The sequence below is a fragment of the Saccopteryx bilineata genome, chromosome 2, assembly GCF_036850765.1.
Source record: "Saccopteryx bilineata isolate mSacBil1 chromosome 2, mSacBil1_pri_phased_curated, whole genome shotgun sequence".
In the NCBI taxonomy this organism is placed as follows: domain Eukaryota; kingdom Metazoa; phylum Chordata; class Mammalia; order Chiroptera; family Emballonuridae; genus Saccopteryx; species Saccopteryx bilineata.
Genome location: NC_089491.1, coordinates 370,534,161 through 370,552,486, shown reverse-complemented (window position 1 = coordinate 370,552,486; position 18,326 = coordinate 370,534,161). Strand labels below are relative to the sequence as shown.

Here is an 18,326-nt window from a genome sequence, read left to right as displayed (position 1 = left end):
GCCAACCTCCGCCCGCGCCGCGCTTTCAAATCATCCACGCTTCCTATTGGTCACTGCTCGGATCGCTGATTGGCTGTTTCTTAAGTAACAAAATCGGCGGGCGCTGTCAACAGTGCGCTTGCGCACTTCCGGCAACTGCTGGCTGGAGGTTTTGAAGCCGTGAACCCATCAGACTGATCCCAGAAACCAGTACGCGATTGGGGTCCAGGAGGCCACGGCCCCTCTCTGTCATCTGGATTCATCACCAATTGCAATGACCACACATCAAACTTTTTTTTCAAATCTGCTTTTTCTATGGGCATCCGCTTATTCAAGCAGGGCTTTTTAGCTACTGTCCAGGGTCTCTTCTCTCCACGAGACCATCCCGAGAATGAATTTCGAAAGAAGCCTTGATCTGGAAAAGCCGGTAGAGGCAGAGAATGGTAATTCCACCCGCTTGGCTTTGACAGTTGTTCAGGAGTATTATGGACCGATTGTTAAATGTAAGGGTCGGCCCCTTTGGGCATCGCTGGACAGCCCTGTCTCCATCTTCCACAGTCACTCGCTGCTGCTTGGATTCTGGTGTGCCAACCTCTGGTTGACCCCCAACACCCGAGGTTGTGGGGGTAGAAGAGCATCATTCACTAGAATTAGGAGGCTTGATTACAATCACTAGTGGCTGAATCACTAATTAGTGCTGAGACTGTGGAAGTCACTTTTGCTCGCTGAGTGACAATTTATTCATATATATATATATATATTATGACAGAGACAGAGAGAGAGACAGATAGGAACAGACAGGAAGGGAAAGAAATGAGAAGCATCGATTCTTCGTTGCGGCACCTGAGTTTTTTGGGTTTTTTTTATTTTTTATTTTTTAGTATTTTTCTGAAGCTGGAAACGGGGAGAGACAGACAGACTCCCGCATGCGCCCGACCGGGATCCACCCTGCACACCCACCAGGGGCGATGCTCTGCCCCTCCGGGACGTTGCTCTGCCGCGACCAGAGCCACTCTAGCGCCTGGGGCAGAGGCCAAGGAGCCATCCCCAGCGCCCGGGCAATCTTTGCTCCAATGGATCCTTGGCTGCGGGAGGGGAAGAGAGAGAGACAGAGAGGAAGGGGGGGGGGAGAAGCAAATGGGCGCTTCTCCTATGTGCCCTGGCCGGGAATCGAACCCGGGTTCCCTGCACGCCAGGCCGACGCTCTACCGCTGAGCCAACCGGCCAGGGCCGCGGCACCTTAGTTTTTTAGTGATTGCTTTCTCATATTTGCCTTGACTGGGGGGCTATAGCAGACATAGTGACCCCTTGCTCAAACCAGATGAGCCCACACTCAAGCTGGCAGCCTCAGGGTTTTGAGCCTGGGACCTCTGCATCCCAGTCCGACACTCTATCCACTGAGCCACCGCCTGGTCAGGCAGTTTATTCATCTATAAAACGGGGCAAATATTCCACCCTTTCTACTCACCTAGAAGAGCATGGATGAGAAAGTCCTCCAAACCCCCGCTTATGGAAAGGGGTAGCTTTCTATGAATCTGATTAGGGTGAAATAGGTGATGGCTGCCAACAGCCAGTTGCTCACTACTTTCAGTAAACGGATCTGTCCCTATACTGGGGCCATGAGCAGGTCTGAGGCATGAAGGGAAGCAGGTGTTAAAATTCCCTCAGTGGACCTGCCATCCAAATAGTAGAACCACTGCCTGACCTGTGGTGGCGTAGTGGATGAAGCGTCGAAAGGGAATGCTTAGGTTGCCAGTTTGAAACCCTGGGCACCTAAGAGAAGCAACTACTACAAGTTGATGCTTCCTACTCCTCCTCCTTCCCTCTCTTTCTAAAACTAATAAATAAAATCTTTAGCAACAAAAAAGATAGTAGAGTCACCATTTAATACCCAGTTGGTTTGACCCAAACTCTTCATTCACCTACCTGGACCTCAATTTGCCCTCTCTGTACAATGGGATAACACTGTAGGTTTGTAGGCCCTGGCCAGCTGGCTCAGTGGTAGAGCATCGGCCTGGCGTGCAGGAGTCCCGGGTTTGATTCCTGGCCAGGGCACACAAGAGAAGCACCCATCTGCTTCTCCACCCCTCCCCCTCTCCTTCCTCTCTGTCTCTCTCTGCCCCTCCCGCAGCCAAGGCTCCGTTGGAGCAAAGTTGGCCCGGGTGCTGAGGATGGCTCTGTGGCCTCTGCCTCAGGCGCTAGAATGGCTCTGATTGCGGCAGAGCGATGCCCCAAGATGGGCAGAGCATCGCCCCCTGGTGGGCATGCCGGGTGGATCCCGGTCAGGCGCATGCGGGAGTCTGTCTGACTGCCTCCCCGTTTCCAACTTCGGAAAAATACAAAAAAAACCCAAAAACAACCCCCCCCCCAAAAAAAAAAACCACTGTAGGTTTGGTGAGAATAAAATGAGAAAACTATGAAAAGGTCTCTTATTGTAAATCTACAAGAAAACCAAGGTGTTCTTGCCATCTCTACTACCCGAGAGAAATGAAACTTAAAAAATGGCTTCCAGAAGTTTGGGGGATGTGGTGGAAGGCTTTGGGTGCCCAGAAGCCTTCAGGGGAACAGATGCCTCTTGTGTCTTGTAAGCCAGGTCTTGCCCTGGTCCAGTACCAGTTCAGAGTCAGAGTGAGGCAAGGAGCAGAGCCTGACTTTGCTCTGAGGGGGGGGGGGGTGACATGCAAGTTGAGGTCTGAAGGCCTGGAGTTGGTTGGCAAAGGGAGCTTTTCCTTTGCTTTCAGTAGACAAAGGAAAAGAATTTTTCAAGTGAATCAACTGAGCCCATGATGCTGAGAGCCTTGGTAGGGCCTGGCTGGGTCTGCTTATGTAGACACAAAGGGAAAACCCTCAGACTCTACACCACAGATGCTGGTAAGAGATTAATCTGCCACTGGGCCAACAAGAATTGAAAGCCTAAACCCCAGACATGAGGGCCAGGTGCAGACTTTTTGCCTTGTATGAAGGCAGAAGATGTTTCTGGGCTGATATGAATGGGGGTGTGTGAAAGGCAATAGGTTCTATGCTCTTGTGAACTTTTGGATATCCCACTATTTGTAACAGGTAAGACTACAAATTCTAGGTGCTCAGAGGAAGCAGAGGGGAGCCACATCTTTTCACCCATCCCCTTATCCATGCACACTCTTTGCACCGAGATATGGCATTAGCTGTTTCAAACATAGACTAATTTTATTTATTTATTTTCTTTTTACAGAGACAGAGAGAGGGTCAGAGAGAAGGATAGATAGGGACAGACAGACAGTAATGGAAGAGATGAGAAGCATCAATCATTAGTTTTTCATTGAGACATCTTAGTTGTTCATTGATTGCTCTCCCATATGAGCCTTGACCGCGGGCCTTCAGCAGACCCAGTAACCCCTTGCTCGTGCCAGCGACCTTGGATCCAAGCTGGTGAGCTTTGCTCAAACCAGATGAGCCCGTGCTCAAGCTGGCGACCTTGGGGTCTTGAACCTGGTTCCTCTGCATCCCAGTCCAACGCTCTATCCACTGAGCCACTGCGTTCTTAAATGTGAACCAGACTATAAGATCTGGCCTAGCCAAGCGCGATGAAGATGAAAAAGTGTTCACTCAGTCTATCAACAAGGAGGTCACAGGTGGCCTTGGAAGGAAGTTTCAGAGGAGCAGCAGCTGCCAGATTAGAGTAGGAGGTGAGAAAATAGAAAGAACTCTTTTAAGTCATCTGATTGTCAAAGGGAACAGAGGAAGGATGTAGTAGCTGAAAGTGGATGTGGGGTCAAGGGAGAATTTTTAAGGATAGGAGAGATTTAAATGATGATGGGAAGGAGCTGACACACAGTGAGCAGTTGAAGATGAACAGAAGTGTGATGATCAATTTCATAAAGTTCTCCAAGAAGGTGAAAGGTAGAGTGGTCAACCATCTCACTTTGCCCAGCTAGGAATAAGGGGTTTAGCAGAATGTGGGACTTATAGTTTTAAAACCTGCGACAGTCCTGGGTAAACAAGGATAATAGATGCTGATGAAAGGGCATGGACGCAGAGCACAGTGCCAGGCTTGACCCTGGAAGGAAAAAGAGGAGGAAAGGAGGGGCACAGATGCAGGGAAGTGTGTGTATTTTATGGTGGAAGTTGATGGAGTCTCCTCCTTTTAGCTTCTGACTTCTCTAGGATGTAGGAGATATGATCACCCTTTGGACAGTTAGCTTCACACTCCATCTGCTGCTTTTGTTGCTGGGCTGAAACATAATAGGTACTCAATAAAATTGGCTGAAGGAATCAATAAATGCATGAGACTGGGGATAGATGGTGTAGGTTGGGTACTCTTAAGAGCAAACTCTGAAAGAGGGATCGGTGTGCTGGAAGTTTATTGGAGAATGCTCTTAGAATTAATCCCTGTAACAGAAGAGAAAAGGAAGCAGTATTGCCCATAACTTGGAGGTAGGATCTCAGAAGCTGGGGAAGATTCTTCAGAGTTGTCTTGAGTTTAAACCCCTATGTTAATCAGTCATTGGGAACAGGCTGCCTGAGAAAAGGGCAGGACCTTGGGCAAGGCAGCTCACATCAGCAGAGGCAATCCCTGGAGGAGGCTGGTAGCTGAGAGCCATCTGCTGGCAGCACTCCCAACAGCTGGAAGACTAGATCCTCAGTCCTGGAAAAGACCTGGGCAGTATATCACAGCACGCATCACTGGAGGCAGAAGTTTATGGAGAGTGGGAGAAGTCTGAAATAGCTACTATAATAATAGTAGAATGGTTATTATGTAGCAGGCACATGTTAGGTAGAGTAAGCCATTGTCCTGCTTGGAGGAAGCTCTCAGTATGGCCTTGGAGACAAGCAGATAGATGACTGCTGGGGGAGTCTAGGAAGGCTTCCTGGAAGAGCAGGCAAGGGACCTGGGCTTTGAATAAATGAGCAGGCATTCTGCAGGCAGCTGAAGTTAGCCCAGGCCTAGCAGACCCATCTCTGGCTCTGGACAGGCAAGGAAGGAGAGGTCTGTACTCCTGGCTTAGGCAGTTGTCCTAGTCCAGGCTGGAGCTCCTCACTCAGGGAACAAAGGAGTCTGTGCCCTGGGGACTTGAGAAGGAACCCTTGAACTTGTTTTTCACCACCTGGGAAAATGCAGAATCCCCACCCCTGCACAAGTTTCCCAGGCAGCAGGCCTTGTAGAAAGAGGTGTTTGGTGACTTAGGGGAGGAAAGACTGCTCTGGTTGGGAGGGAATAAAATTCAGCCCTTCCCCTACTCTAGGGAATGGCCAGTCAAGAGGGTTGTTTCCAGAAAGAATAAGCCATGCGATCTTGGATAAGTTAATTCTCCTCTTTGTAGCTCAGTTTTCTCATAAGAAAAATGGATGTGACAATAGTAATTACTTTGTGGGATCATTGTGAGGTTTAAATGGAATAGTACATGGTACATAAGCTACTGTTATAGCTTGGCTGTTGATATGGAGGTGAGAGCACATGTCGTTCCTCCAGCTCCAGCATTCGCTTGGACAAGAGAACAGAAACCCTCCAGCTGTCAGGTTCTACCATCCACCGCATCCCCAAAGGGACAGTTTCAGCAACAACATGGGGGGAGCGGAGTTGGGGAGTGCTCAGGTTTTGAAGGGATATATGCTGGTTGTAAAACCTTCCCAAACATTATAAAAGTAAAAAATGTAAGCTTCCATTTAGTTCAGCTCCCCCAGGAGTAACTCCTCTTAACAGTGTGGGAAGCCTTCTCTGCCCCTCCAATAGCACCATGTCCTGGATGTATCTGTATGATCCCTGCGGGTCTCTTGAAGCTCTGGGTGGTTTCTTATTCATCTCTGGATCTCCACCCCAAGCTAGAGCCAGGTGTGCTGGAGGTGTCCAATAGCATTGAAGCGAAGCGGAGCAAGTATAAACGGGAACCAATGGGTGGGCCAGGACCTCGGGGGCATCTCTGTGCTCTCACTCAAATTGGAGGCCACCTGGCAGAAGAGAGGGGAAACCCATGTTAGAGACTGGACTCAGGGCACTCCATTCTCAATACTTAGCTCCACACCCTGGGTACCCCACGCCAACCCCTAGTGCCCCACATCCACTTTGGGGTTACCAGGCTGGGTGAACAACCAGGAGTCTCCATCCCCTTTGATGATCATTATCACCACCATCCCAGGCATTGATGTGCAGCCAAAAGAATTTTAAATCATGGCATTCGGGAGAACCGAGTTGTAATAATGAAAACACATTCGCGCTTTGCTTCATAACTTACCAACAGGTTCTTACTCACTGCCTCACAGCAGCATTTAAGTAAATATTTTTACTTCCTAGCCCCATTTTATAGATGGGGAAACTGAGGTGCAGATAGTTGAAGTATCTTTTTCTGAAACACTAAGCATGGCCAGGACCTAAGCCCAGTGCTTCTGCCTTTATTTGCTGCATGTCTAGTGGGTCCTGCTACCCTGAACCAACTTGAGCAAATCTGGGCTGCCCTCTCGGACTCAGTTTTTTCAGCTGTGTAATGGGAGTTGCCCTTCTGTAGCTTTGATTCTCAGTTTTGGTGGATGGGGCAAATGGGTGGCATTTGGAAAATATGAGGGGCGGGTAGCCCTCTGGCCTTTTTCCTCCAGCCCTCAGCTGCCACCCCTTTGTAACCCGGCCATCCCTCCCAGTCCCGAACATGTGTAAACTTTTCACTTTCACTTTATTATCACCTCATTTGTAGGATTTTAAGGTTTGTTACCTGGAAGGGAGTGAGGAGCTGACACTTCCAGCTCCACTTTTGAGATATACCTTCATTGCTTGTGAAAATAACCTTATTAACAGCATCTAACCTGCTACAGCTTATGGGGGTATCCAGATAAATAGATGCAGAAGGAACCAGGGCAGGGAAAACAGCACTGCTGGCTGGGGTCCTGCAGCGTCTGGACCCCTTTGATTTTCTCCCAGCCCTAGGCAATCCTGGAGCTGTTGTCCAGGTCAGTAGAACGTAGGTGAGGCCCAGAGTAGCCTTGAGCAATTGGCCCCTTTCTCTGGGTCCCCGTTTCCTGCCTCCTCCTTTTCCTCTGGTGCTCAGAGATCCTCCTAGAAACAGCTCCCATGCCTTCGCAGCTCCCCTGTCTCCGGACGCTTGTCCAGGATTGATTCTCTGGGCAGCTCCCCCTCTGAGCAGTAAATGAAATATCGGTTACCAGGAGTGAGGCAGGAGGCAATTAACCCCTAGACCTCTCCATGGTAGATGTGTTTGTAGCAAGCTAGAGCAGGGAGAGCTGAGCACACCTGCCTGGCTTTCCTGCAAAGTCATCCAATTAGGGCAGTCCCCAGCGGTGGGCTTCCACACCCTTCTGGTCCCCATGACCTGAGAAACCAGAGCAGTACCAGTCCCTAGGGCTGGCAACTGCCTGGGCACAGGATGGCCTGCCATTCCTTATGTGAATGAGCTCTGGGGGCACCTCCATCCTCACACCTCCTGGCAGGGACATTATTCATTAATTAATCACACATCTTCCTAAAATGAAGGCAGCCTGGGGAGGCTTCTTCCTTCCTTCTTCCAGAGTGGAACTGCCATTCCGGCCGTCCAACCTCCTTTCGGCCCCCCAGCCAACCCTGTGCTCTGGAATGTTTCGGTGCCAGGAAAGCCCCTGACTGAGGAGAGGTGACACATGTCCTGCTTTCAGGGAACTTCTGATCGGAGAGGGAGACACAGCTCCCATGCTCAGAGAGCTCCCAGTTGGTTTAGGAGATAGGGTCTGTCCTTTGAGGAACCCCCAGTCCCAGGGTCTGGTCTCAAAAATTCCTAGTTTAATAGAAAAAGTGCAATGTCTACCCTTAGAGCCACTGAGAGAGGAGCATCATACTGTCTCTGCATCCAGGAAGCCCCCCCACCCCCAGTCTCAGTGGAGATACTCACTTTGCCCTCAGCTCACTCTAAACACTGTCTTTAAGGACCCCCAAACCGATGGAGGAGACATGGATCTTGCCTTCAGGAAGCTTTGTATTCTGATTGGGGAAACACAGTTCTTGACCTTGGATGTCCCACATTTGAGGAAAAAAAAACAACTTTGCCCGTGGGAAGGCCCTGTCTGATGGGGAGGACACTTCCCCAACAGGGTCACTTATAACTGAGATGCTGCCCTACTGACAAGCAGCTGCCAACTGGCATTGCTGGACACTCCTGGTACCCCGCAAAGAAAGAGACAGTCCTTGGCTTCAGTCCAGTTCCACTTGTGCCACAAACTTGCAATATGATCATAGGCAGTCATGAATTTTCTTCAGACTATGATTTCCTCATCTGCAAAATGGAGACTTCAGGCCCTTCTCTCAAAATGACATGTGGATCATTCAGTCACAAGAAAGAAAACAAAGTCAGCCAGCCAGCCACTCCCTACAGAAATGATTAACATGCTTTTTGTTGTAGTGGAGGTCCTAGACCAGTCCCTGTGGACTCTGGGCAGTAGTAGGCTGTTCCCATGTGTGGTAGCTGGATAATTCTGGGTCAAAGTGTCCATTTAAAAAAAAATCACAGGGGTCTGTAGGCAGCAATGGGGGTAGGGGAGGGTAGCACTGTTAATCTAATCACTCTTCCCTAGGTAGCACTCATTCCAGCCAGATCTGCCAGGGGTTTTATTGGGTTTGTGAGGACCTGCAGATTTCAATCTCCAGACCCCACAGGGAAGGAACAAGTATTAAGCTAATTTTATTAAATGGCCACAGCTGGCAGTAGGGGGAAGCAGGGGAGAGAAGGGAGGATAAAGAAAGTCATTCAAGTCTGCCAGCCATGACAATGGACCATACATGGGGCCTGACTGGAAGGGAGGCCACCCCTCCTTCCTGTCTCTCCAGCTGAGCCAGCAGGATGGGGGGTGGGGGAGGCCAGATGGGACCTTTCCCTCAATGTAGAGCCTTGGGATTCTCCAAAAGGCCTACCCCATGGCTGCTGATCAGGGCAAATGCTCATAAATAAACCAAGCTTCTGCAGGGCAGGGGTGGCGAAAGTGGCAGGGCTGAACATGACAGGGAGGGAGGCTGAGCTGTCTTAATGCCATCCTTCCTCAGTTTTGCTCTGGAGATCCCAGATCTTTATGAAATAGGTTGTACCAGGTAAGAGCACGGCCTTTGGTTCAAATACTGGCATTTGACTCTTCCTAGCTTTGCAAATTTGGCAAATTATTTAACTTCTCCAAACCTTAGTTTCCTCATCATTTGAGATAAAATAACAGTATCCATAAAAGGGCATGGGAGCATTTTCTACCAGTCCACCCCACCACTACCAACACACACACACACACACACACACACACACACACACACACACACAATCCATGAGATTTTTATACAGTCCCTGTATGAGTGGGTGCTCCCTAAATATTAGCTGTTATTGTTTATGAATGCCTTAATTGTGTGACTGTCATGGCCCCAGTTACAGGCAGTGGCAGGTCAAAGAGACTTAGTATATTGTCTCCAAGGAACAGTTTCTTGGACTCAGGTGCAATCATAGAACTTAGTGATTGTGTCACAATAAGCAGGCTATTTAACCTTGCTGGAAGAATTAAATCTACTCATCCAACCTCCCAGGGCTCTTGGGAAACTTGTGATGACATACCTGAAAGCATTTTTTGCAAACTTTAAAGTGATGTATAAATAATGAAAACTATGTTTATTGAGCACATCCATTATATCGCTAGTTCCCAGTCAAGTGGGGTAGGTCACCTACATTTTTAGATGAGAAAACTGAGGCCCAGAGGTGAAGTGGTTGGGCCAAGGTCAACCAACTTTTAGTGCAAAGGCTGTCCTTAACCCGGAACTGAGTCAGAGAAGAATGACTTGCCCAGGTTAACATATGGTGGCACTGGATGAGAGCTTGCACCTCCAGTTTAAGCTTGCTGTGCCCTGGGAATACTGATGTCATTTTCAAGGATGAAGAAATGGAACTTATCCACCACGGAGGATGATGATATAACTGAGCAGCTCCCCATTCCAGCTGCCCAACCAAGTCCAATTGGGCTATGGCGGGCACTGGGCCCTTGGCCCACTTCCTCCTGAGCAACTCTGACTCTGGCACCCGGCTTCCCCCAGATCCACCGGCAGCTTCCAGCAGACCCCTTCCTAGTCTGGGGGAGGGGCAGGATCATCATCCCCTTCTGCAACTTCTCCCCAGGGCACAGACCAAAATCCAGAGGATGGAACTGTTTTTATTAGCTTTGGTCAGACGGGACATGACTGGGGGTCAGGCTTTGGGGGTGCTGTTATGCTATCCAGACCCCATCCCACCCCTTCCCCAGGCGGTGTCACCCTGCAGCCAGGAGCAGGACGGCAATGCATCTGAGTCAAGAAGCGACTCTTCCAGACTGGTCCCCAGGCTTGGGCAGGCAGGCGGGAAGGGTGGGCAATAAACAGTCCTATTGTACAAATATACAGTGCGGGACGGGGTGGGGCGGAGCGGGCGGTCAACATTGTCTGCCTCTCCAGAACTAGGACGGGGCGCGACTGGCCGAGCTCTGAGGCCCGGGTTGTAGTGAAGACGGGCCGGGGCGTCTTAGCCGGGGAGGGCCGGCAGCAGGCTCGACAGCGAAGAGATGGGTGGGGGGACGGGTCATTCTTTGCCCGGCAGGACGGAGAGCCCTGAGGGTGTTCAGGGGTGCGGGGAACTCAATCAGAGTAGATGATGAAGCCGGAGAACGTGCTGTATTTGTTGCTGTTGCCGCCATGCGCTTTGCCTCCATCGAGCTTGATGAAGACCTCATCGCCCGCGTCCAGGTGCAGGATCACGCTATTGCTGGCGTAGTCATAGTTCTGGTCTGCGTCCTGGGCAATGGCGCTGGCCCGCACCTAAGGGAGGTTGGAGGTAGGGGAGTAGGGGTGTGTGCAAGAGGGTAGGGGGGGAGGAGGGAGAGAAGCGGGGTCATACACGTAGGGCGGGGAACTGTCAGATGTAAGGCAGTTACAGCCTTAAAAGCCCCGCCTCCAGCCCCATCAGGGCTCTCAGCTTGCTTCTCTCCCATCCTCCCTACCCCCCTTTCCAATCATAATATGTGTTTTAGGTGGGTCTGAATTGGGAGTCAAGGTGGAGTCTGCTTCCTTAACTTGTCCAGGTCTTACCACCTGGCCTGCTGAGAACTTCAACAATGCCCCCAGAATGGCCCAGCCTGGAACTCCCTCCTTGCAGAGAGGACTTTTCTGAACCCTCAAGGACAGAGAGCCACCTCTCTCATCATTTCTTCCTCTCTGCTTTAATTGTAATAATGACAACTTATTTTTCAGTTACATCCACCTGTTCTCATATCAGAAGGACACAGGGTACCCCTGGGCCCCAGAGGTCAGGGAACTAGATCAATGCCAGGTTGCTGGTAAGCAACCACTCCAGTACCAGGACCTGATGTTTGGACTCCTTGTCTGAGTGCATTCTGAAGTCTGTCATCCCGGAGCAGTGAGATGGAAGGACTGGTAATTATTTCCCCTTCCAAAGCTCAGATTGGACCTGCACACTGGCCTCCAAGGAGCTGTAGCCATACCCGTGACTATTACCCCACTCAGAGAGGATTTCTGACTCTTGTCTTAGCCCACGGTGGCAGAAAGGAAGTGGGTGGGAAGAAGGGAGCCCTTATATCCTTCTGTGATCCTCAGTCTGATCTGATATCCTTGCTGGTCCTTGTTTTGATGGAGGAATAGGTAGGACAACCAGGCAAGAGAATACCAGCATAGTGTTTGAGGACGGCCCCCGTCACCTTTGCTGACTCTGACTGTAATCATAAGATATTGAGGGTGGGTGGTGGTGGACAAATTCCCTCTAGGCATTCCTCCTCCACAGCCGAGGTGATGGCAAGGCCTGAACCACAGGACCTGGACACCTCCTGGATATCCTGGGTGGTGAATGGGAAGAGAGGAGCCATCTCCAAGGTGCTGGCTTGTGTTGGAGGGAGGCTACAGTGAGTGGGGTTCACGCAGCCAGGCTCCTCAAGAGCCCCACTCCATGCCTCTGCTTTTCTGAAAGCAGCTCCCCCAGGGCTGACTGGGCTGGACCAACCCGAAGCAGAGGAGCCCATCGTTCTGGGCCAGAAACTGGGCTGCAGGTCGGCTGTGCCAAAGCTGGGAGGACCCAACATATTTACATGCAGACTGCCATTTAAAGCTCAGATCCTTCCAGCCATCTTCTCTCCCCCCAATCTTTTCTTCCCCAACCTGGGAAGGAACTGTTTGGGGCACTTAGCTGGGAAAACTCATTGTCCACCGAAAGGTTGGAGGAAATCAAATGAAGGGAGAGACTTTGTTTGTTAAGAAGCTGGTTTCTCTGTTTAGAAAATAGATGAGAAGATGCTGCCTCACCACTGCCATCTTTATAAAAGCCTTTTGATGGTGAAGAAAAAAATGTTTAATCTTGTTGGGGCTTTGAGCTAGTAAAAAGGAGCTCAAAGCAAGCAGCCAACTTTTGTATTGTTCCCTGGGCCTTAATCCTGATAGTATTTATTATTACACATGCATTTCATTATCTTTGTTAATAAATTACTACTAATAACAATTATTTTTATTACCCAGATTAATTTAGCCTTAACTCATTTAAACAGTGCTTGTTAATAGCAAAATTCATTAGAATACAGTCATCTGTCATCAGGAATCTCCTGGTGATGTGACAGGCATCAGAACTGTTATGCTTATGTTTATTATTTATTCATCACCATGATTGTTGCTGTGATTATCCTAATTATCCAAGGAGGCAGGGAGATTTTATGCCCTTCCGTGCTTAGATGGCGAGGGATCCAGGAATGGAACCCAGGGGTCCCGATTCTCTGTCCAAGACTAGAAAGAGTTGAGGCATCTAGTTCCTCTTGGGGGCCAAAGGAAAGTCTGGGGAATTGAGGTTGCCATGGAATCAGGAAAGCAAGCCTGGGACTTGTCAAGAGGGGGTGTCATAGAATCACCATTTCACAGGTTGCCAGGAAGGGAAACTGAGGCAGTGGTCTGTCCAGTGGTGTGGAAGGAGTGGGGAGAAACCAGAAATTGTGCCCTTGCCCCCAGGTCAATGCTGGGGTCTTGGATGTATAGGTGTGCCTTCCATAGGCAGCTAGCCTCACCTGCAGGGGACATACTTTTACTGGGTCCCTACTGTGCCAGACACCGTGCTATCTGAAAGCCAGTACAGGCCAGGGAGGATAGCTGGAGGCCCTTCTCTCACCAGTAGGCAAGAGGCATATCTCCAGTTAGGTCTTTATATCACAGTTCTCAATTAATAGCCCAGGACCTCTCACCTCACTCAGACTCCTATGTAAGTCCATGCTCATTTATAATATTCACCCTCCCATAGGCCCCAGCCTGTCCCCACACAGCCCTCTCTCCTCCAGCCCAATTTATCAATTTCATATTCTCCTTGACCCACCTGAAATGTGGATCTTAGAGACAGCTTCAGGGAGCTCATCTCACCCAGGGTACCAGCCACAGCCTAGGGCCCCTTCCTCAGGCTCCTCATGTCCCCATGTGCTAATGACCAGAGATTGGTGCCATTACGCTGTGCAGTAGTGACCTGGAGTTAGCCCTGGTGAGAAGGGCCAGTGAGGTTCAGACAAGGAAGACAGGGGGCCTCACACCAGGTAGAAAGGTGGTGACTCTCCTCCTCCCCATCTTGCCCAGGGAAGAGCCAGGACTCAGATGCAGCCCTGCCTTCCTGAAGAAATTCTGGAAGCCCCTCAGCAGTCAGGAAGCCAGGAAGAAAAGCACAGAGCCCATGGTTGCCCCTGGTCTTGAAGGCAAGGGAAGTGCAAGCTCCCCTCTTCTGTTCCCATCTATCCCAGCCCCATCATCTTTTCCTCTGCTCACTTGAATGTCCTCTGAGGCAGCTGTTCCCTACACTTGACCTTTTTATTTTCTCTCTAGCCATTTCCCTTCACCTTGGGGTACCAGGTTCACCATCCTCTCTCCCAACCAGGTTGGTCTGAGCCAGGGCAGGTTCTACTGAATCACTCCCTCTAGCCAACACATTTGTGGACAGGGACTGCCAGGTGGGCTCCCAGTGCTCCTCTAATGCCATACCAGTAATCGCCAAGGCATATTATTGTGTGGTTACTACTGTCTCCCCTACACAGACTATGAAGTCCTGGAGGGCTAGCAGGTTGAATCCCTGGAAACAAGTCCCAAACCTGGCTCCTCATTGGGGTTCAAAACTCCTATGTGGAATGATTAGTGAGATTAAATGAGTCTCTTGGATAATCTGGAAGGAGAGGTCACCAAGGATGTCGGGGAAGGGGACATCTGCCCCACTATTTGTCTTGTTTTTTGGAGGGGGAGGAGGGAATGGTCAGGATAACTGTTAAAATGCTGGGTCTTTGAAACTCCTAGTCAAAGCCACTTCCTTTATTCTACTAGCCTGTGGTCTCACCTCATTGTCAGGCTCTGCCAATGAGCTGCCCCAGCTGTAGGGAAAAGAAGAGGCTTTGAGTCGGTTTCAGCTCCCAGTGACTGAAGCAAGTGCACCTACCCCAAGCATACACCATCTTTGGGGCCTCCTCTTGCCTTATCTTGGGGCCTTTGCTGCAATCTCCTGAGGTGGTTCAGGGTCTAGGTCTTACTGGTGGACCTAGGCTCTCCAGGCAAGCTGAGCCCCCAGCCCTCTGAAATTTCAGCTTGGTGCAGCCCAAACTTCCTTTGGGAAAGGAAGAAATTCCATTGACAGGCCCCTGGCCGGTTGGCTCAGTGGTAGAGCATCGGCCTGGCGTGCAGGAGTCCCGGGTTCGATTCTTGGCCAGAGCACACAGGAGAAGCGCCCATCTGCTTCTCCACCCCTCCCCCTCTCCTTCCTCTCTGTCTCTCTCTTCCCCTCCCGCAGCCAAGGCTCCATTGGAGCAAAGTTGGCCCGGGTGCTGAGGATGGCTCTGTGGCCTCTGCCTCAGGTGCTAGAATGGTTCTGGTTGTGGCAGAGCGACGCCCCAGATGGGCAGAGCATCACCCCCTGTTGGGCATGCTGGGTAGATCCCAGTTGGGCGCATGCGGGAGTCTGACTGTCTCCCCATTTCCAACTTCAGAAAAATACAAAAAAATATATAGATAAAAAAAAAAGAAATTCCATTGACGAAGGTGACATTGCTGCATCCCTTATTGGTGATTAATAAAGGGAATCATGGAGCTGTTTGCAGAATGAGCCCTCAAAGGATACTGGGGCCTCCCTTTAGGTCAGGAACCAAGGACAAAGAGGAGAGACAATGGGAAGCCTAACAAACATAAGTGCAAGAGAGACACCCAAAGAATAGAGAAGATGAGATGGGGTTAAACCTGGAGAAGGACAGAAACCCAGGAAGGGACAGGTAGGTCTGGTAGACACAGAGAGAGGCACAAGAGACAGAGATAGAAGAAAGAGGCAGGGGAGAGGTAGAAACCAGAGAGAGAAGCAGGCAGTGGGTAGAAAGGGTGGGGGTGGGGTAACTACTTATAAGCACTTGGTCGCCAGCTTTTTGCCGACTCCCACTGCCAGCCCAGGGTCTACCTCAGGACAGTGCTCTAGTGGGAGGGGTTCCAACAGAGTCTTAGGCCTCGGTCACAGGAGATTCCTTCCCAACTCCCACTAGCCTAGCTTTAGTTCTGGCCTGAGCAGGTCCACTTCTTCCCCCCAAATGTTTGGCCTGATCATCTCCAAGGACCCCAGGCCACTGGGAAGGGTAGGGGTATCAAAAGGGAAGGGAGTTGGGCAAAACTGTTGCCCTGGGGCAGGGTTAGGTCAAGACTGGTCCTGGGCAGCAGTTCCAAGAAAAGCACCATGCACTGCAGGTGCCTGTACCGAAAACCCTGTGTGCTTGACTCCTGCCTGCTCTGGATGGGGACAGGGAACGAAGAGGATTCTCCCACGCTCCAGGAGTCAGGAGTTGCAGCTGGGAGACCAAGAAGGAGAGAGTTTCCACCTCTTTGCCCGTCTCAGGAGGAAAAACTCACCGCCCCCCCTCAATACCCTCAGGCTACCTTCTTGCATCGGTAGCTCTAACACAGTGCCAAGCTCGCAGTCCTGGATTTTACAAAGGGTGTCAGATCGGCCCAGTGGTCCCTTCCCAAGGGCAAGAGGATGTACTGCAGCGAAGGCTTTGCGCGTCAGGCTGCCTTCGCTTTAGTGCCCAAAACATCTACAGCTCGCTTTCCCGGCTCGCGCGCGAAACCGTGCACCTGGGAGCCCGCAGGCGCCGAGGCTGCCTCTTCCCACCCTGCCCGCCCTTAATCTCCCACTGGTGTCAACCAGACTCCCAGATCTCAGATGCCGCTTCCCAAGGGCCAAGCCCCCAAGGGCCCGTCCGCGCCCGGGAGCCATGCACTCTCACTAGTGTGATTTATCTTCCACATTTCCACGCCACGGGTGCCCGGCAGCGTCCGCCTTGGAGTTGGCGCCCAGGAATTGAGGAGTTAGAGGAACCAGCCAGCCCCGACCGTCCCCCGCATGCGAGGTCTTAAGCCCCGCCGCTGTAGGATTTTCACCTGGGCTCGGACCCGGTAACCAGATGCCCCGGGCTCCTTGTGTCCCCTGCCCCAGGCCAACCCTGTGCCCCCGCCGGGCCCACCTGGCCGTTCTTGCAGAGGTCAGCCCACATACTGGTGCCGTCGCCGCCGCGCATGAGGACGTGGTAGGTGAAAAAGTAGGTTCCGGGGATGTTGCACGTAAACTTGCCGCTGGTCGCGTCGTAGTTGTTGCCTAGGTTGGTGACCACGTCATCGAACTTGAGCACTTCATAACCCTCGTGAGGGTTCTTGAGGCCAGCGTAGAAGGCCACTCGCGGCACAGTGGTGTATGTGGCGGTGCTGATGGCGCCGCTGCCCCCCGCGCCCGGCAACCCAGGAGGGCCGGTCCTACCCGGCTCACCTTTCTCCCCGGGCGGCCCTACAGGGCCCGGAGGACCTGGGTCCCCCGGAGGACCGGGGGGCCCAGGCTTGCCGGTGCGGCCCGGCTTCCCCTGGGGGCCCTGCACCAGCGTGGAGGGCGGGGGCGCGCCGCTCTGCTCGCTCACGGCGTCGCCGCCGTCGGGCCGCGCGCCGGCGCCGGGGCCCCGCGCGGGGTAGGGGTCGCACACCATGCGGCAGGTGCCCAGCATCTCATAGTGGCCGTCCGGGCCGCCCGAGCTCACCAGCACGGGGATGAGCACCACCAGCACCAGCAGCATCACCACTCCTGCGGCGGCTGCCAGCAGTGTCTTCCGGCCGGCGCGGAGCCTGGGGAGCGCCGGGCCACCCGGCCGCGCCGTCGGGGCAATGGTGCCGGCGGGTGGGGGGCGCGGGCGAGGAGCCCGCGCTCAAGGGCGGTCCCGCGGGGCTGCGGGCATCGGGCAGGACCCGGGGCGCCGCGCTGCGCTGGATGCGCTGCCGAGCCCAGCCGCCGGGTCCTGCCTCGCGCCTCCCTCCCGCTGCGCGGCCGGACTGAACGCGGCGGCCGCAGCCTCCAGCCTCACTCCTCCCGCCTCCTGGCTTTGGGGCCAACGCCCCCTCTGCCCCGCCCCGCTCCACCCGCTCGCTCTACTCAGCGCCCGCGATGGGTGGGGCTGAAGCCGAGACCGTCGCCTAATTGGGCCGGGGGAGGTAAGGCTCCGCCCATCTAGAGGGGCGGGGCAGGAGGACGGTACTGTGGAGGGGAGGATAAGAGCCTGGAGAGTCTGAGGGAGTGAGATGAGGAGAGGGCGAGAGTCTGAGAAAAGGTTCCCATAGGGAAGGGGAGAGTAAAGACCAAAGAGCGAATGGAAGAGAGGGCCACCGGAAGAATTAGGGAGAGTCAAGGGGGACTGGGACTGGAACTAGGACTGGGACTGGGAGAGGAGACGCCTCGAGGGTCGGTTACGAGGAAAACCGAGAGAGACAGAAAGAGACGAGAGGGGCCACGGTCCTCAGAGGGCGTGGGGGGCACCCCGGTCTGCCGGTGGGGGGGAGCTATGAGGGGAGGACGGAGCAGGAAACAGGGACAAGAAAGAGGATTAAAAGAGAAAGGCAAAAAGAGAATGGGGAGAAGGCCATCCCGCATTCAGAACTCGAAGACTATCCATCCGGGAGATCCGAAGAGATTGTACACCTGTCAGGGTACCCAGAAGGATCCTAAGTACTGAGAGCAGCTGCCTCTCCTTTATTCTGGCTCTTGGCTGTTCCAGGACCTACCTTCCCCTGGGAGAGGCAGAATCTTCTACCTATTTCTCCTCTCTGACCCTTCCTCACCGAGCTCCAGGCCAGACTAGGCTGCTTTATCCTGGGGGGAGGGGCGCCATCTTCCTCTGATCATTTTTTCCAACCTCTAAGAGGAAAGGTTGAGCTCACACAGTCCCTCCGCTCCTCCTCCCCACCCCAGCCTTCTCAGCAGCCCCCTAATTCTTCTTCCCATCAAGTTGTATGAGACAATCCTCGTCCTCAAGTGCAGTAAAGTGTTTAGGTTGCATAAACTGAAATGTATCTGCTTCCATAAAAATATTTG

The 18,326-nt window shown here is 52.3% G+C and overlaps 1 protein-coding gene across 1 annotated transcript; it reads right to left on the bottom strand.

Annotated features, from left to right (window-relative positions):
- Positions 1-10,089: 10,089 nt before the first annotated feature.
- Positions 10,090-17,278, bottom strand: C1QL1 (complement C1q like 1). The gene is made up of 2 exons (XM_066255386.1): positions 16,441-17,278; positions 10,090-10,744 (listed from the first exon to the last, which is right to left on the bottom strand). The coding sequence occupies exons 1-2, from the start codon at positions 17,035-17,037 to the stop codon at positions 10,565-10,567; spliced, it is 777 nt and encodes a 258-aa protein (XP_066111483.1). The 5' UTR covers positions 17,038-17,278; the 3' UTR covers positions 10,090-10,564.
- Positions 17,279-18,326: the final 1,048 nt, after the last annotated feature.

Coding starts and splice junctions, on each gene's coding strand:
- C1QL1 (XM_066255386.1), bottom strand. CDS start 17,037: ATGCTGCTGGTGCTGGTGGTGCTCATCCCCGTGCTGGTGAGCTCGGGC. Junction 10,745..16,440: donor ACCTCTGCAAGAACGGCCAG/GTGGGCCCGGCG, acceptor AACCTCCCTTAG/GTGCGGGCCAGCGCCATTGC.